The sequence below is a fragment of the Heterocephalus glaber genome, unplaced genomic scaffold, assembly GCF_053883595.1.
Source record: "Heterocephalus glaber isolate CG9 unplaced genomic scaffold, H.glaber_assembly_v1.0 deba00000347, whole genome shotgun sequence".
Lineage (NCBI taxonomy): Eukaryota > Metazoa > Chordata > Mammalia > Rodentia > Bathyergidae > Heterocephalus > Heterocephalus glaber.
Window position 1 is genome coordinate 39,813,619 of NW_028258143.1, and position 12,044 is coordinate 39,825,662.

Sequence of the window (12,044 nt, forward strand, 5' to 3'; positions counted from 1 at the left end):
GCTGCTATAACAAAATAATGCAGAATATGTGATTTATAAATAATAGAAATTTATTTTTCATAGTTCTAAGGCTGGAGCATCCAAAATGTAGGTGCTGGCAGGACTAATCTGATAAAGGCTGTTCTCTGCTTCTAAGATTATGCCTTGTGCTGCATCCTCCTCACAAGGCAGAGCAGAAGACAAGGAACCCACACTTTCAAGCTCTTCTGTAAGGCCCTGACCCCATCCATGAAGGCTCTGGTCTCATGACTTAATCAGCTGCTAAAGGCCCCATTTCTTAATATTATCACATTGGCCAGTAAGTTTCAACACTTTTGGGTGAAATTCAGACCATAGCACTTCTCTAATAGCAGGTTCATAATTGACAAAACAATTATAAAAGAGTAAATCTTATCTGCTTATAAACTCTACTTAAAAGAATCTTTTAATACTAATAGGATGAATAATTTCTCCATCTCAGTGGTGTAATCTAAGTTTTCTTAGAGAAAGATATTGAAGTAAAATTAATATTAAATTTCTAGTTTTTATGTAGATTTGATGGTTAAATTAAATATGTAATCTAATTATGCCTAAAGTTAGAGTAAATTGTACCAACATTCATTTTTATTAAATAGAATGTTATAAAACTTCATCTTGATGTGCTAGATAGAATAATAGTTGGCCTACAATAAAAACTACAGAATAAAATTTATTTCCAAGCAATGACAAACAAAAATATTATTTTAAAGCATGGGTATCCAATCTTTTGCTTGCCTGGGCCACAATGAGTAAAGAGGAATTGTCTAGGCCCCAAAATAAAATATAGTGATGCCTTGGTTCATAAAAATTTGTTCTACAACTTTGGAAAAGATGGCCACATTTGTGTTCGTGTAGGGAAAATGCCATGGCCGTGTCTGTCACTGAGGCAGGTTTGTGAAAAATATAAAATTTTGCCAAATACTTTGGTTTACAAGCAAAATTGTTTGCAAACCAAAGCATCTGTGAACCAAGGCACCACTGTATATAACACAGTAAATGTTTATAAATAACAAATAACAATTTCCTTTAAAAAATATTTTAACTTATTATTTTATAAAATAACACAAGCCCAAGTTTAATAAGAATACATATCTGTTCAATAACAACAACACCTGTCTACACAGAAACATACATGTGATGGTAATTTGAAATTCTACTTTTGATTATAGCATTTTACTTGCCAAGTTGCAGAAGTGCACATAACATCTGATATCTGCAGATTTTGATTTGACTGGACTGTGTAGCAAGCACAGGAGGCAAAGTTGGCATTGCACTGTGGCCCTCCTCCTCACAGCATTCTATTGCTGACTATGCAGCACTGAGCAATCTTGTCGGGAAAAATGTTGCCAAAAATCATAAAGTAATGTTAAAAATTTATAATCTCAACGGGGTATATTACTAGCTGTGCATGGAGGTATACAGCCTGCAAGCCATAGGTTGGAAACACTTTTGTTAAAGTATTCTCTAAGAGAAATCAAAATTCAATTAATGTTAATCATCAACCACCAAACTAGAAAAATTTTTATTGTAAAATAAAAAATATATATACTCCCCAGTATAAATTTTAAAAGAATATTCACTTCAACACATATAATCTGTTCATTTTTGAATTTTTTCTTTTCTCATTAATTCAAAATGGTAAATTTTAGAGAAAAAAGGAAAATGTTCTCTTACTACTTAAAATTTTTTTTGTGGTACTAGATATTGAATCCAGTGATTCACATACTAAGTACACTTTCTACCACTTAGCTACAATATATTTTCTAATAGTCTACAGCAACACAACCCTCTCCCACTGAGCTATATCCTCAACTCAAATGCTACAATATGATCAATCTTATTCTAATTGAAATTTAATAAATATTAATATCCTGATAACTATTTCACCAATTTGTAATTATCAGTAATAACAAAATTAGGAAAAAAATAAAGCCAAACACAAAACAATCATATTAGTTTATAAAACTGATAAAAGTGTAACCAAAAATATTTGTTAAAATTTTTTCATATTTTCATTGATATTCCAGGATCCTAATATGCAAACACATGTTCAAAACTTTCAAGTAACTAATGTGGGTTACAATCACTTTATCTAGTGCTTCTTTGTGAAGCACTAGATAAAGGCAGGAGAGCCAAATTAAAAAAGGAAAAAGGGTGGGGAGAAAAAGGGAAAAAAAAGAAAAATGCTATACTAAGATAGCCACTAGAATATATATATTATCACATACATACCTTTTTATAGAGTTGTGTATATATACATATACATATGAAAAAATTTAAGAAGGGGGATGAGGAACTCCTGGAAGTTCCAGGAGTACCAAGGAGCTTATACCAGTATCTTCTTTCATTTCCACTCATAAAATGTAGTCTGTGAACTTGGTCATGGGAAGCCAAGCACAATTCTTACTAACATTGTAAAATCTGTGTGTGCACACTTATGTCCATGCATGTACAGGTCCCTGGATCTATTATAAAAAACGGTTTATGATTTACTCCAGAGGTCAGGGAATTTTCTGTAAAGAACGAGATATAGAATATTTTAGGATTTCTGGGTCATTACATCTCTGCTACAACTACTCAGTTCTGAAATTATATGGAGAAAACAGTGATAGATGGATGATGGTTACCTTTATACGTCAACTTGGCAAGGCAACAGAACCCAGATATTAAAGCAACACTAATCTAGGTGTTGGTGTGTAGGTATTTTGTAGTTGTGGTTAACATTTACAATCTGTTGAGTGTAAATAAAGGAGCTTACTCTCAATAATGTGGATGGCTCTCATTCAATCAGTCTTAAGAGCAAAAACTGAGGTTTCTTAGAGAAGAAATCCTTATTTTTTATTAGTATATGTTTGTGATATATAATGAATACATTCACTAGAGAAGAAATTCAGCCTTCAGACTATAGCATCAACTCCTGTCTGTATTTCCAGCTTGCGAGCCTGCCCTACAAATTTCAAACTTGCCACGCCCTACAATTGCATTAGACAACTCTTTAAAATAAATCTCTTGATAAACAGATAATATACAATATATGATTGATTCTGTTTCTCTGGAGAACCCTAATACATAGAAAAGACATAAACTAATGAGTATGACTGTGTTCCAATAAAAGCATTTACAGTAATAGGTGCCAGGCCAAATTTGATCAGAGTACCATACTTTTCTAAACCTTAGTTTTATAAATAACAAAAGATAACTTCTTTTATTAGTTACTCTGTTGCAGGCAGTATGAAAGGCATTTCACATATGGAATGAGAATCATATTCCTTAAACTGGGAATTGTTCTCAGCCAAACTAGATATTCAGAAGCAAATAAGGAACCATCTTCCAAGTAACTGTGAGATCTAAACCCAAGAGTTAGTGTGAGAGAGGTTTCTCAGAGAGGGTTTCCAGATAGTACTCTTTATTGTATATGTACATATTAGAAAATGAATTGAGGGGCTTTCTACTAAGCTATACTCCCACCCCAACTCTTATTTATTTATTTATAGATAAGGTCTCATTAAGTTGTCTCAAACTTTTGATCCTCCTGCCTCAGCCTCCTGAGTAGCTGAGATTACAGGCACCTGTCGCTACACTCAGCCCATGCTGGCATTCTTTTTTATGTTTTTATAAATTTTTAAAACATTTCCTTTGAAGACTGAAAGTTTTGCTGCTAATTCAGCAGAAGCCAACCAATAGAATGTTTTGGATGTACATTCAGTAAATGTGGCATCTTACAAGAAAACTTCATGAGAAAGTACAAATTTATAAAAGCATTAAATACAGGGATTATTATTTTTCCATGAAAAGAATTCCTTTCATCAAAGACGTAAAGCAAAGGACTGCTAGATAATATGTATTTTTTAGAAGTAGGAGTCCTCAATCTACCCCTGGCATCTACCTATAAATTTAAACAGTAGATTGTCAAATTTGTTAATGTTACCATTCCCTTCTTTACTGATTAATAAGGTTTCCATTTCAGAAGAAAGTTGCATTCCCTGTTTTCAACTTAGGGATCTCACTTTAAACACTTCTGTCTCTTCATGGGTATGACTTCCTCTGAAAAAATGAAGAAATAATCTATAATTAAAAATGATAGCCAGACATGGTGGTGCATGTCTGTAATCCCAGCACTTGGGAGGGTGAGGCTGGAGCACTGTGATATTTTTACATAGAAAGGAGTGACAGTCACATAAAATAAAAATTTAGCAAAGAAAGGAGGAACTCTGTACATGAAAGGTAACCATGGAGTCTAGACAGTTTAGAACAGTTCTGATTTCAGATACTTGCCTGTCAAATCACTTTTGTGATGTTCAATTCAGAAAATATGGTCACAATTTTACTTTCTTGTATCCATAATTCCCAGTAAAACGCCTTTAACATAGCAAAATCTCAAGAATTATTTGTTGATAATAATTACTTGGAAACTCAAAGCAAAGACAGCACACTGACACACACACACACACAAAACTAAAGAATAAAAACATTGATATCAGTGGTCTTTACCTATTTACTAATATCAATAAAAAACTGGTACTGTAATTGGTGCCACACTCACCTCTGATAATATCATCAGTGCTGGGAGGGGATAAAGCCATTATCTTTCATAATCTGCACCATCCTTGGCAAGTTTGGGTGTTCTGTAGACAAGTTCCCACTTCCAGCTCTGATTGCCATAGCTCAAGAAAGTGGTACTGACACAGTCATTCCTCTTGTGTAGAATAAACATGAAAAGCTGTTTGAGGGACCTATGTAATATTAAGCCCCAGAACGATAATATTAGTGATGGTTTGAACAGGGAATGTAATAGCTAACAATCATGGAATGCTCATTATGTTCTAAGAATGCATGCATCATCCCATTTAATCCCTTCAACAACCTTAGGGGGTTTAGATACTGTTATTAATCCCAATTCACAGAAAGCCTACCAAGGCCTACCAAGTTAAAGAACTGTTCTTTCAGGGGCCTGGGGGGGGGGCACTGGTCAAAGTAAAGATAATTAAGAATCAGAACCGGAATTTGAACCCATACAGCGTGGTTCTTGGTGTGTGCGTGTGTGTGTGTGTGTGTGTGTGTGTGTGTGTGTGTGAGTGATATGTTTATATAATTATCATGCTACAGGGCACTGGGGCTGAAAAAGTATTTTTCTTTAAAGGGCAAATTAATTTCCTCAAAAATAATCTTTATCTGTTCACTTTTCTCATACTGAACACTTAATCTTCATTTCATATCCTAAGAGACTGGAATTTGTGTCAACTTTAAATAATCAGACTTTAAATTTTTTAAATTTCCAGTATTTTAAAATTTATCATAGCGAGGCACAGTCAGTTTGTTACTCTCTAAGACAGTAAAATGGGGAGAATGATTAACAGTCCGTTCCCTTCAGATGAAATGACAAGTATATTTAAACATCATATTTCACTTATTGGAGTTATTTGGTGAAATCCACATAAATTGTGGCTTTTCTCTCTTACTCTCTTTTATTTATTAGTACTCACATCTTAATTTACAACATTTACAGTTGTTTTCAAAGTTTCGTCCAATATTCACTTGACCATTTACTTCACAATTTCCCTCCCTTTTTCTAAATAAGTAAATTTTTTTTACTGCCAAATCTGTAACCACACTATGTAAGGCTAACATCACGATTTTTAAAGCTATGATAGTAAAAGCGCCCCAACCGACACCCAATTATCACAGGGAATTACTGGGCAAATCGAGCCCTACAGGGGGAGGGCTTGCTGTCAAATCAGACGGGGGGGGCGGGGGCGGGGGCGGGGGCGGGGACGGCACTGAGGCGGGGAGGTCGGAAAAGGCAGTGCTTTACTCGATTCAATAAACATTCACTGCTCCACTTGCCAAGCTTCGAGAGGGACCAAAAAGCAAAAGAGCGGAGCGGTATTCTACGCAGAAAGGGCCCCGCAGTTTTGCCCCAGGGGTGAGCGCCTGTGAGTACACTGGACGCCAGACCCTCGTGAGCCGGACGCGGACGGCCAACCAACCAGGGCCAGGCCTCCTGCGCCCGCTCCTGCTCCCAGCGCCCGCACACGCGCCCTCCCCGCCGCCCCGCCGCCCCGCTGCCGCTTACCGGTGACGCCTCGCTGCCTTCCGGGGGGCAGCCCTTCAACGGTTGCCGCAGTCAGAGCACCACCCCGCGGCAGGGTACGTCAGGCAGAACCGCAGCTCTCGGATCCCTGCAGCGCCGCCACTCTCGCGAGAAGTCAGAAGTCCGTGAAGTTGGGGGGTGGAGGAGAAGAAGGGAGGGGCACTTAACGGTGGCGGCTGGTTCTGCGCCGGATCCGGGAGAGGGGCGGGCGCCATTGTGCTTCGCTGCGGACGGCTCTGCTTCAGTTAGAGGCCTAGAATTCCGACCAGGAAGGCGACGCGGAGTGGTCGCTGTGAGCGGAATCCGCCCTGTTTAGTGCCAGCTCGGGAGCAGGGGTAATAAGCTGTGGAGCTAGGGTTTCTCTGAGTGGGTTGGAGGCCAGGCCGCGGGTGGGGGAGGGGAAGACGGGACTGCGGGAGCGGGGTTGCGAAGCCGCTTCCCCTTCTGAGGTGGAGGACTGGGGCCCGCAGGCCTGGCGGCCCGACGCTGGCCTGCTCCGCAGTCCTACCTGCCATTCGGTGGTGGAGTTTGTGGCGGGGGCGGCTTGTGCGTCTCGCTTTGGCGACGTGTGGTAGGCGAGGGAAGGGGCTGGAGCCCTGTTCTAGCCGGGGCGGTCTCCCTTCGGCCGGTGTCCGGAGGGTCCTTTTGAGGTGTCGCGAGTGAGGTAGTGAGCGCCCTGCTGACCTCCGGGGAGGCTTCGGGCTTGGCCCATCCTGCCTTGAGTTGAAGAGATTTGGTCAGCCCTTTAGGTTCCCTGAAGATTTGCTAGTTGATAGTCCCAGGCCCTGAATATCGTGGCACTTTCTATGGTAAGTGTCGTATTCTTCGAATGAAATTGGTGGTGATACTACGTATAAAGGTCGGACCTGTTGGCGTACGAAGTAAAAATATGGAATGAGCGAGTAGTAGAATACTCCCTCACTTTGGTGAAACTGCGCAGTGAAGATGAATGTGTAAACACATATTTAAAACACAAGTATTTTTTTCCCGTCGCACAGAAGTAAATGTGGGGAAAAATATCTGCGAGCAATAAATTTGTCACGACTGGTGCCTAACACTTAGATGAGAGTAGATGGGTCAAGTAAGATTGAATTTAGTGGGTTTTTTCTTGCGATTTTTGTACTTTTTAGGTACTCCCCCTTTTTGTTTTTTCCATTCTTTTAAATCTCTCCATTTCTTACTCTAATCGTTTACTATTTCTGTCCAGCACAAAGAGGTAAGGACTTACGAATTTTTGATTCAAGCATCAAACAGTAACATTATTAAGGAGGTACATAGGTAGTGTAACTGGATATGTTCATGAGGTAACAAAAATTGTGTTTTGGAATTGGGGTCAGTATTGTAATTTACAGCTGCTACAGCATTTCATGAAACAGTCGTGCTTGAGGCAGTAGTACTAGTCAAAGATCTGGGTTGGAATTTTTTTTGTTTTTGAGATAGTCTTGCTTTGTAATTTCAGGCTGGCCTCAAACTCGAAGGGTTCCTCCTGCCTCAGCCTTCTGAGTGCTGGGATTACAGGCCACAATTCCTGGCTTCAGTGTTGGTTTTGCCATAGTTATTTAACCTTTTCAGATTTCTTCAGAAATACTGCAGTAAATTCCTAGAGCCTGGCGCGGTGGTGCAGGCCTGTAATCTCAGCACTCTGGAGGCAGAGGCAGGAGGATTGCCAGAAATTCAAGGCCAGCCTAAATTACATAGTTCAGAGACAGCCTGAATTACAAAGTGAGACCCAGTCTCAAAAAACCAAAAATAAATAAAATTAGATAAGATAGTGTGTGAAGCAGCCAGCATATCAGGAGACATTCTTGGAGTGAGGGTTTTTTGGGGGTTTTTTTTTTTTTTTTTTGGTAATAAGGATCAAACTCAGGGACCTTGCACTTTCGAGGCAGGCAGGGGAACCACTGAGCTAAATCCCCAGCCCAGGAGTGTGAATTTTTAATGAAAATAAACAAATGGAATTGGCTGCTAAAGTCCAATTGTTTATATCCAAGCATTGTGGTTAGAAAAATCTTAAAAGTTGATTGCATGTTTTTTAAGTTAAGAACTTTCTGCAGTTCTTAATAGTGGTATACATAGTCTTGGGTTCTTTTTAATTTCATGATAGATCAGGTGTCTTTTTATCCAGCCCAGGGTCTTGCCCATGCTAAGCACCCACTCTACCACTAAGCTATGTAATCTAGAAATACACTCAATCTTGAGTCAGGTGTCTTAAGAATTCTTACTTACAAGTAATTTTTTTCTACCACATTGTCAAGAGGCCTTATTTTCCCACATAAAGCAAAAAGACCCCCCCCCCTCCGTCTACCTGAAGTGCCAAATTCAAATTATCAACTTGGGCACAGTCATCTATGACACTCTTGTAGCCAATTTTTAGTCATCTCCATATCCATTGCGCACACCTCTTATGTTCAAGAGTTGCCCACATCTTAATACGTTTTAGGGAAGTAATTTTGTAATGTAAAATGTATCAAATGATGCAAGACTTGTTTTGATAATGTATAGTTTGTTGTCTGACTACTAGATTAGGGCTGCACTACAGGAATTAATGTATAAATAACTACTGTAATCGTCATTGTGCCATATAGTGGGAGCATAAATGAGGAGTGCTTGATTTGGGAGGAAAATTTTACAAGAAGTATTGCTTAAATTAAGATGTGAAGGATGAATAGGGCTTTGATAAGAAAATTGCAAAGTCACCATATAATTTCTTTTAGGAAGTGACAGTTTGCTTCCCAGAGATGTATTGGAAGTTGAATGGAAGGTTAGAGCTTGACATGAAAGATCTGTGCAGTGTTAGAACACTGTGCTGTGGGAAAGAAAGCTGTTCTATCCTTAAGCCTAATAAAAGTGATTTTTAGATTCTTGGCTGGTACCTTCTTCTGTTACCACAGTTCTAGTAATTAAAAAAAAATAGGAATGTATAAATAAACATCAAGCCTCATTTTTAAGCAACTTATTAAACTTAACTAATGGACCTTTTTAACTGGTAAATAACTGAATCAACAGTGGATCACATTAGAATGATTACAATTTAAAATGAAAAATATTTTGAGTTCTTGCTAAGATTAGTTGAATTCAGTAAAGCAGAATTCCCATTACAGTGAATTTATCTAATTACAAATCATTACTTCACAAAAACTATCTAAAATAAAGTACCTAATTGTAAGATGAACCCAAAAAAGTCTGGGCAGGGGGGATAAAATTATAATTTGAGAGTTAGCTGGGGTGTCATTTTTCATTGACGTTAATTTTTAGTTTTCAGCTCTGACATAAGCTTTAATGTGGTCAAAGCTGGTTTTTCCTGTTTGCAAATATACTTCTCTGTGACTACCGGTTAGACTAGATAAGTTGAATACTTGGTTTTAAAATCATCTAGTGCTCTACACCCATTTTTTTGTCAACAGTTTCAAGGTTTGAACCTTCAAAGCTAGTTGTCATGTATTTCTTACCACAAAGAATCCTAAAAAGGTTTTCACTTACTGAATAAAGATTGAAACATGACACCTACAGAATAAATTCACTTAGAGAACCGGCTATCTCAAAAGTGCTCTACTGTGGACAACATCAGAATTATATTTTTGCATGGAGATCTGAAACTTTCACTTGCCTAGTTTCTTACTTTAATCTTTTTAAAGATTTAAGTAAAAAATTCAAGACATTTTTTAAAGGGCCCCCACATTTCTGTGCATTCAGAATGCTTCCCTTATTTGACCACTTTTGGCTTCCCTGTTTCAGAGTTCACCAGGATCAATTAAATATTAGGATAATTTTCATTACGGAAAAAAATATTTTCTCTAGAAACCATTTTCTTTAAAGAAAAGGAAAACTACAGGTAAATAATGGAATTGTGATTATGTATTTCTGAAAGATTCTGGCTGTTGAAATGCATTGATTGTGTTAACTCTGGCCTTCATGCCATAAATTTATCATATAACAATGTACTCTTGGTAATTCATTAACTGTAATTTCCCTTGATACTTAAGACAGTTTGAATCTGACCCAGTTAGAATCAGGTTTTTCATAGAGAGTGAGAGCATAAAATAATGGTATGATAATAGGAATGTAAAAGTTATGGTAAATCATGAACCTTTGCTCTATTAATGTGTAACAGACCACTTAAAACCTAGTGAATTAAATCTGTTCCACTGTTTTTTAAAGTTCTTTGTGCTTCTTGGGCAGTTATACTGGTTTTGTATGGGTTCACTCTTGTACCAACATTTAGCTGGAGTATTTCCCAGGCTGGGAAGAAAAAGATGTTGTCACATGTCTGGCTGTTTGTGTTCTTTAACATCTAAGTCTTGCTCCATGTGATCTTTATTAGTGTCTCAGAGCAATATCACTAGAGTGAAAATTGAGGCTATAAGACTTAAAACCTTTTCAAATTATGAAATTAACCCACATTGTACTGACTTCCAGTCACAGTAAGTCTCACAAGGCTAATCTATTATTCAAGAGGTGGGAAAATATGACTACCTCATCCTGGGCAGATTGTCAGCATTGCATTACACAGGGGTTTACTTACTAGGATGGAGGAATTTGTAGCCGTACGATTTACCACAGGTTTCAGTCATTTGAAGAACAGGCATTCTTAACTGAGCATAGTGGCACATGCCTTAATCCAGGCACTAAGACGACTGAGGCAGAAGGAGCACAATTTCAAGCCCAGCCTGGGCAATTTAGTAATTTAGAAACAGTGTTAGCCTCCATAGTGCTTTTTAGTGGGTTTTTTTTTTTAATAATTTATAGAAAAGAATCTTTTGTAAATAACTTCTCTGAGCAAAGTAAGACAAGTACATTAAAGAAATTTTGGAAAGCTAAGAACAAGGGAAAAAAACCCCAAAATATACCAATAATGGTATCACCCAGAGATGCAGCGATAGGTGAATAAGATGGCTAATCCTTCCAGTTTTTGTTTTTGTTTTTGTTTTTATTTCAGTCCTGGGCATTGAACCCAGGGAATATTAAGCTATATCACCAGCCCTGTAAAAAGTCTTTTTACTGTGTGTGTATGACAAATTTCAAATAATGAAAAACTCAATAGAGGTTTTCCTAAGCTGTTTATTTGAAATTCTTAGTGCTGATGATACTGCTTAGTAGTAGCTACTACTTGCTGAATACAAACTGTGTGTTACCAAAGCTCATAATATACTTGTGAAGTTGGTTTTATCACCATTTTATAAAGGTGAGGAAATTAAATATTACTGAGATTAAGCCTAGAATCACATCAAGTAAATCAAGGGGCAGACTTTGAAGCTTGCACTCTTGACTATCTTTTTCTTTCTTTCTTTTTTTTTTTTTTTTAACAAATTGCTGAAAATTGGCTCATGTGCTAAAAATTAGGTGGTGCTTAATTTCCCCTGTTTTTTGGGAAAAAATTGGAAATAAATTATATAAATGCATTAAATACATTTCTGTTAACAAATACATTAAAATACAGGAAAGGACTATAGGTGTAGGAAATATTAATATGGACATGGGGCATTTTAAGCTGGTTCTTTGGTTTGTGACTGTGGACATCTGAATGAAACATGATTATGGTAATGGGACACAGTGATCTGTATTGATGAAAGAGAATATATATTACTTAAGAAAAGACTTTGAAAGAAGAATTAACAAAAAATTTGGGGGCAGGTAGGCTATTTTTAAGACCTTAGCTTTCCAAGTTTGGCAAACCAAAAGTCCAAGCCCTATGTGTTAGGCAGCTTGTGGTAGTGATCAGAGAAAGTAGTACTGTACTCATTAAGTATGTGCAATAGGTAGAACTCTTTTGCTCCAAATGTTTCCCTATACTGCTTGAAGTTTTTTGGTTTGTTTTTCTATTAGTACCCCAAATTTTTCTAATTAGAGTTAATAAGTTAGGAATGAGGAATGCTAAGGCTGACCAGGTTAAGATACAGTAAAATGAAGTAAAGATAGCTTATGTGCCAGAAAAAAG

At 37.5% G+C, this 12,044-nt stretch overlaps 2 protein-coding genes across 35 annotated transcripts in view; one reads left to right on the plus strand and one right to left on the minus strand.

Annotated features, from left to right (window-relative positions):
• Baz2b (bromodomain adjacent to zinc finger domain 2B) overlaps window positions 1-6,228 on the minus strand; it is a 411,121-nt gene extending 404,893 nt beyond the window's left edge. For 19 of the 30 annotated variants that reach the window (XM_087196359.1, XM_021265826.2, XM_021265823.2 and 16 more), the window contains exons 1-2: window positions 6,092-6,198; window positions 4,562-4,751 (exon numbers count right to left, since the gene is read on the minus strand). In XM_087196359.1, the coding sequence (XP_087052485.1) occupies window positions 4,562-4,576 (15 nt within the window). In that variant the 5' untranslated portion in view covers window positions 4,577-4,751; window positions 6,092-6,198. Of the gene's footprint in view, window positions 1-4,561; window positions 4,752-6,091 lie in introns of all 30 variants that reach the window. The other 11 variants (XM_087196276.1, XM_021265831.2, XM_087196267.1 and 8 more) reach the window with 6 other exon arrangements.
• The window catches only part of Marchf7 (membrane associated ring-CH-type finger 7), a 38,880-nt gene continuing 32,887 nt past the window's right edge, over window positions 6,052-12,044 (plus strand). For 3 of the 5 annotated variants that reach the window (XM_004835893.4, XM_087196404.1, XM_087196402.1), the window contains exon 1: window positions 6,237-6,444. The gene's annotated coding sequence lies outside the window, so the exon portion shown is untranslated. Of the gene's footprint in view, window positions 6,166-6,236; window positions 6,445-12,044 lie in introns of those variants that run through there. The other 2 variants (XM_021265890.2, XM_021265893.2) reach the window with 2 other exon arrangements.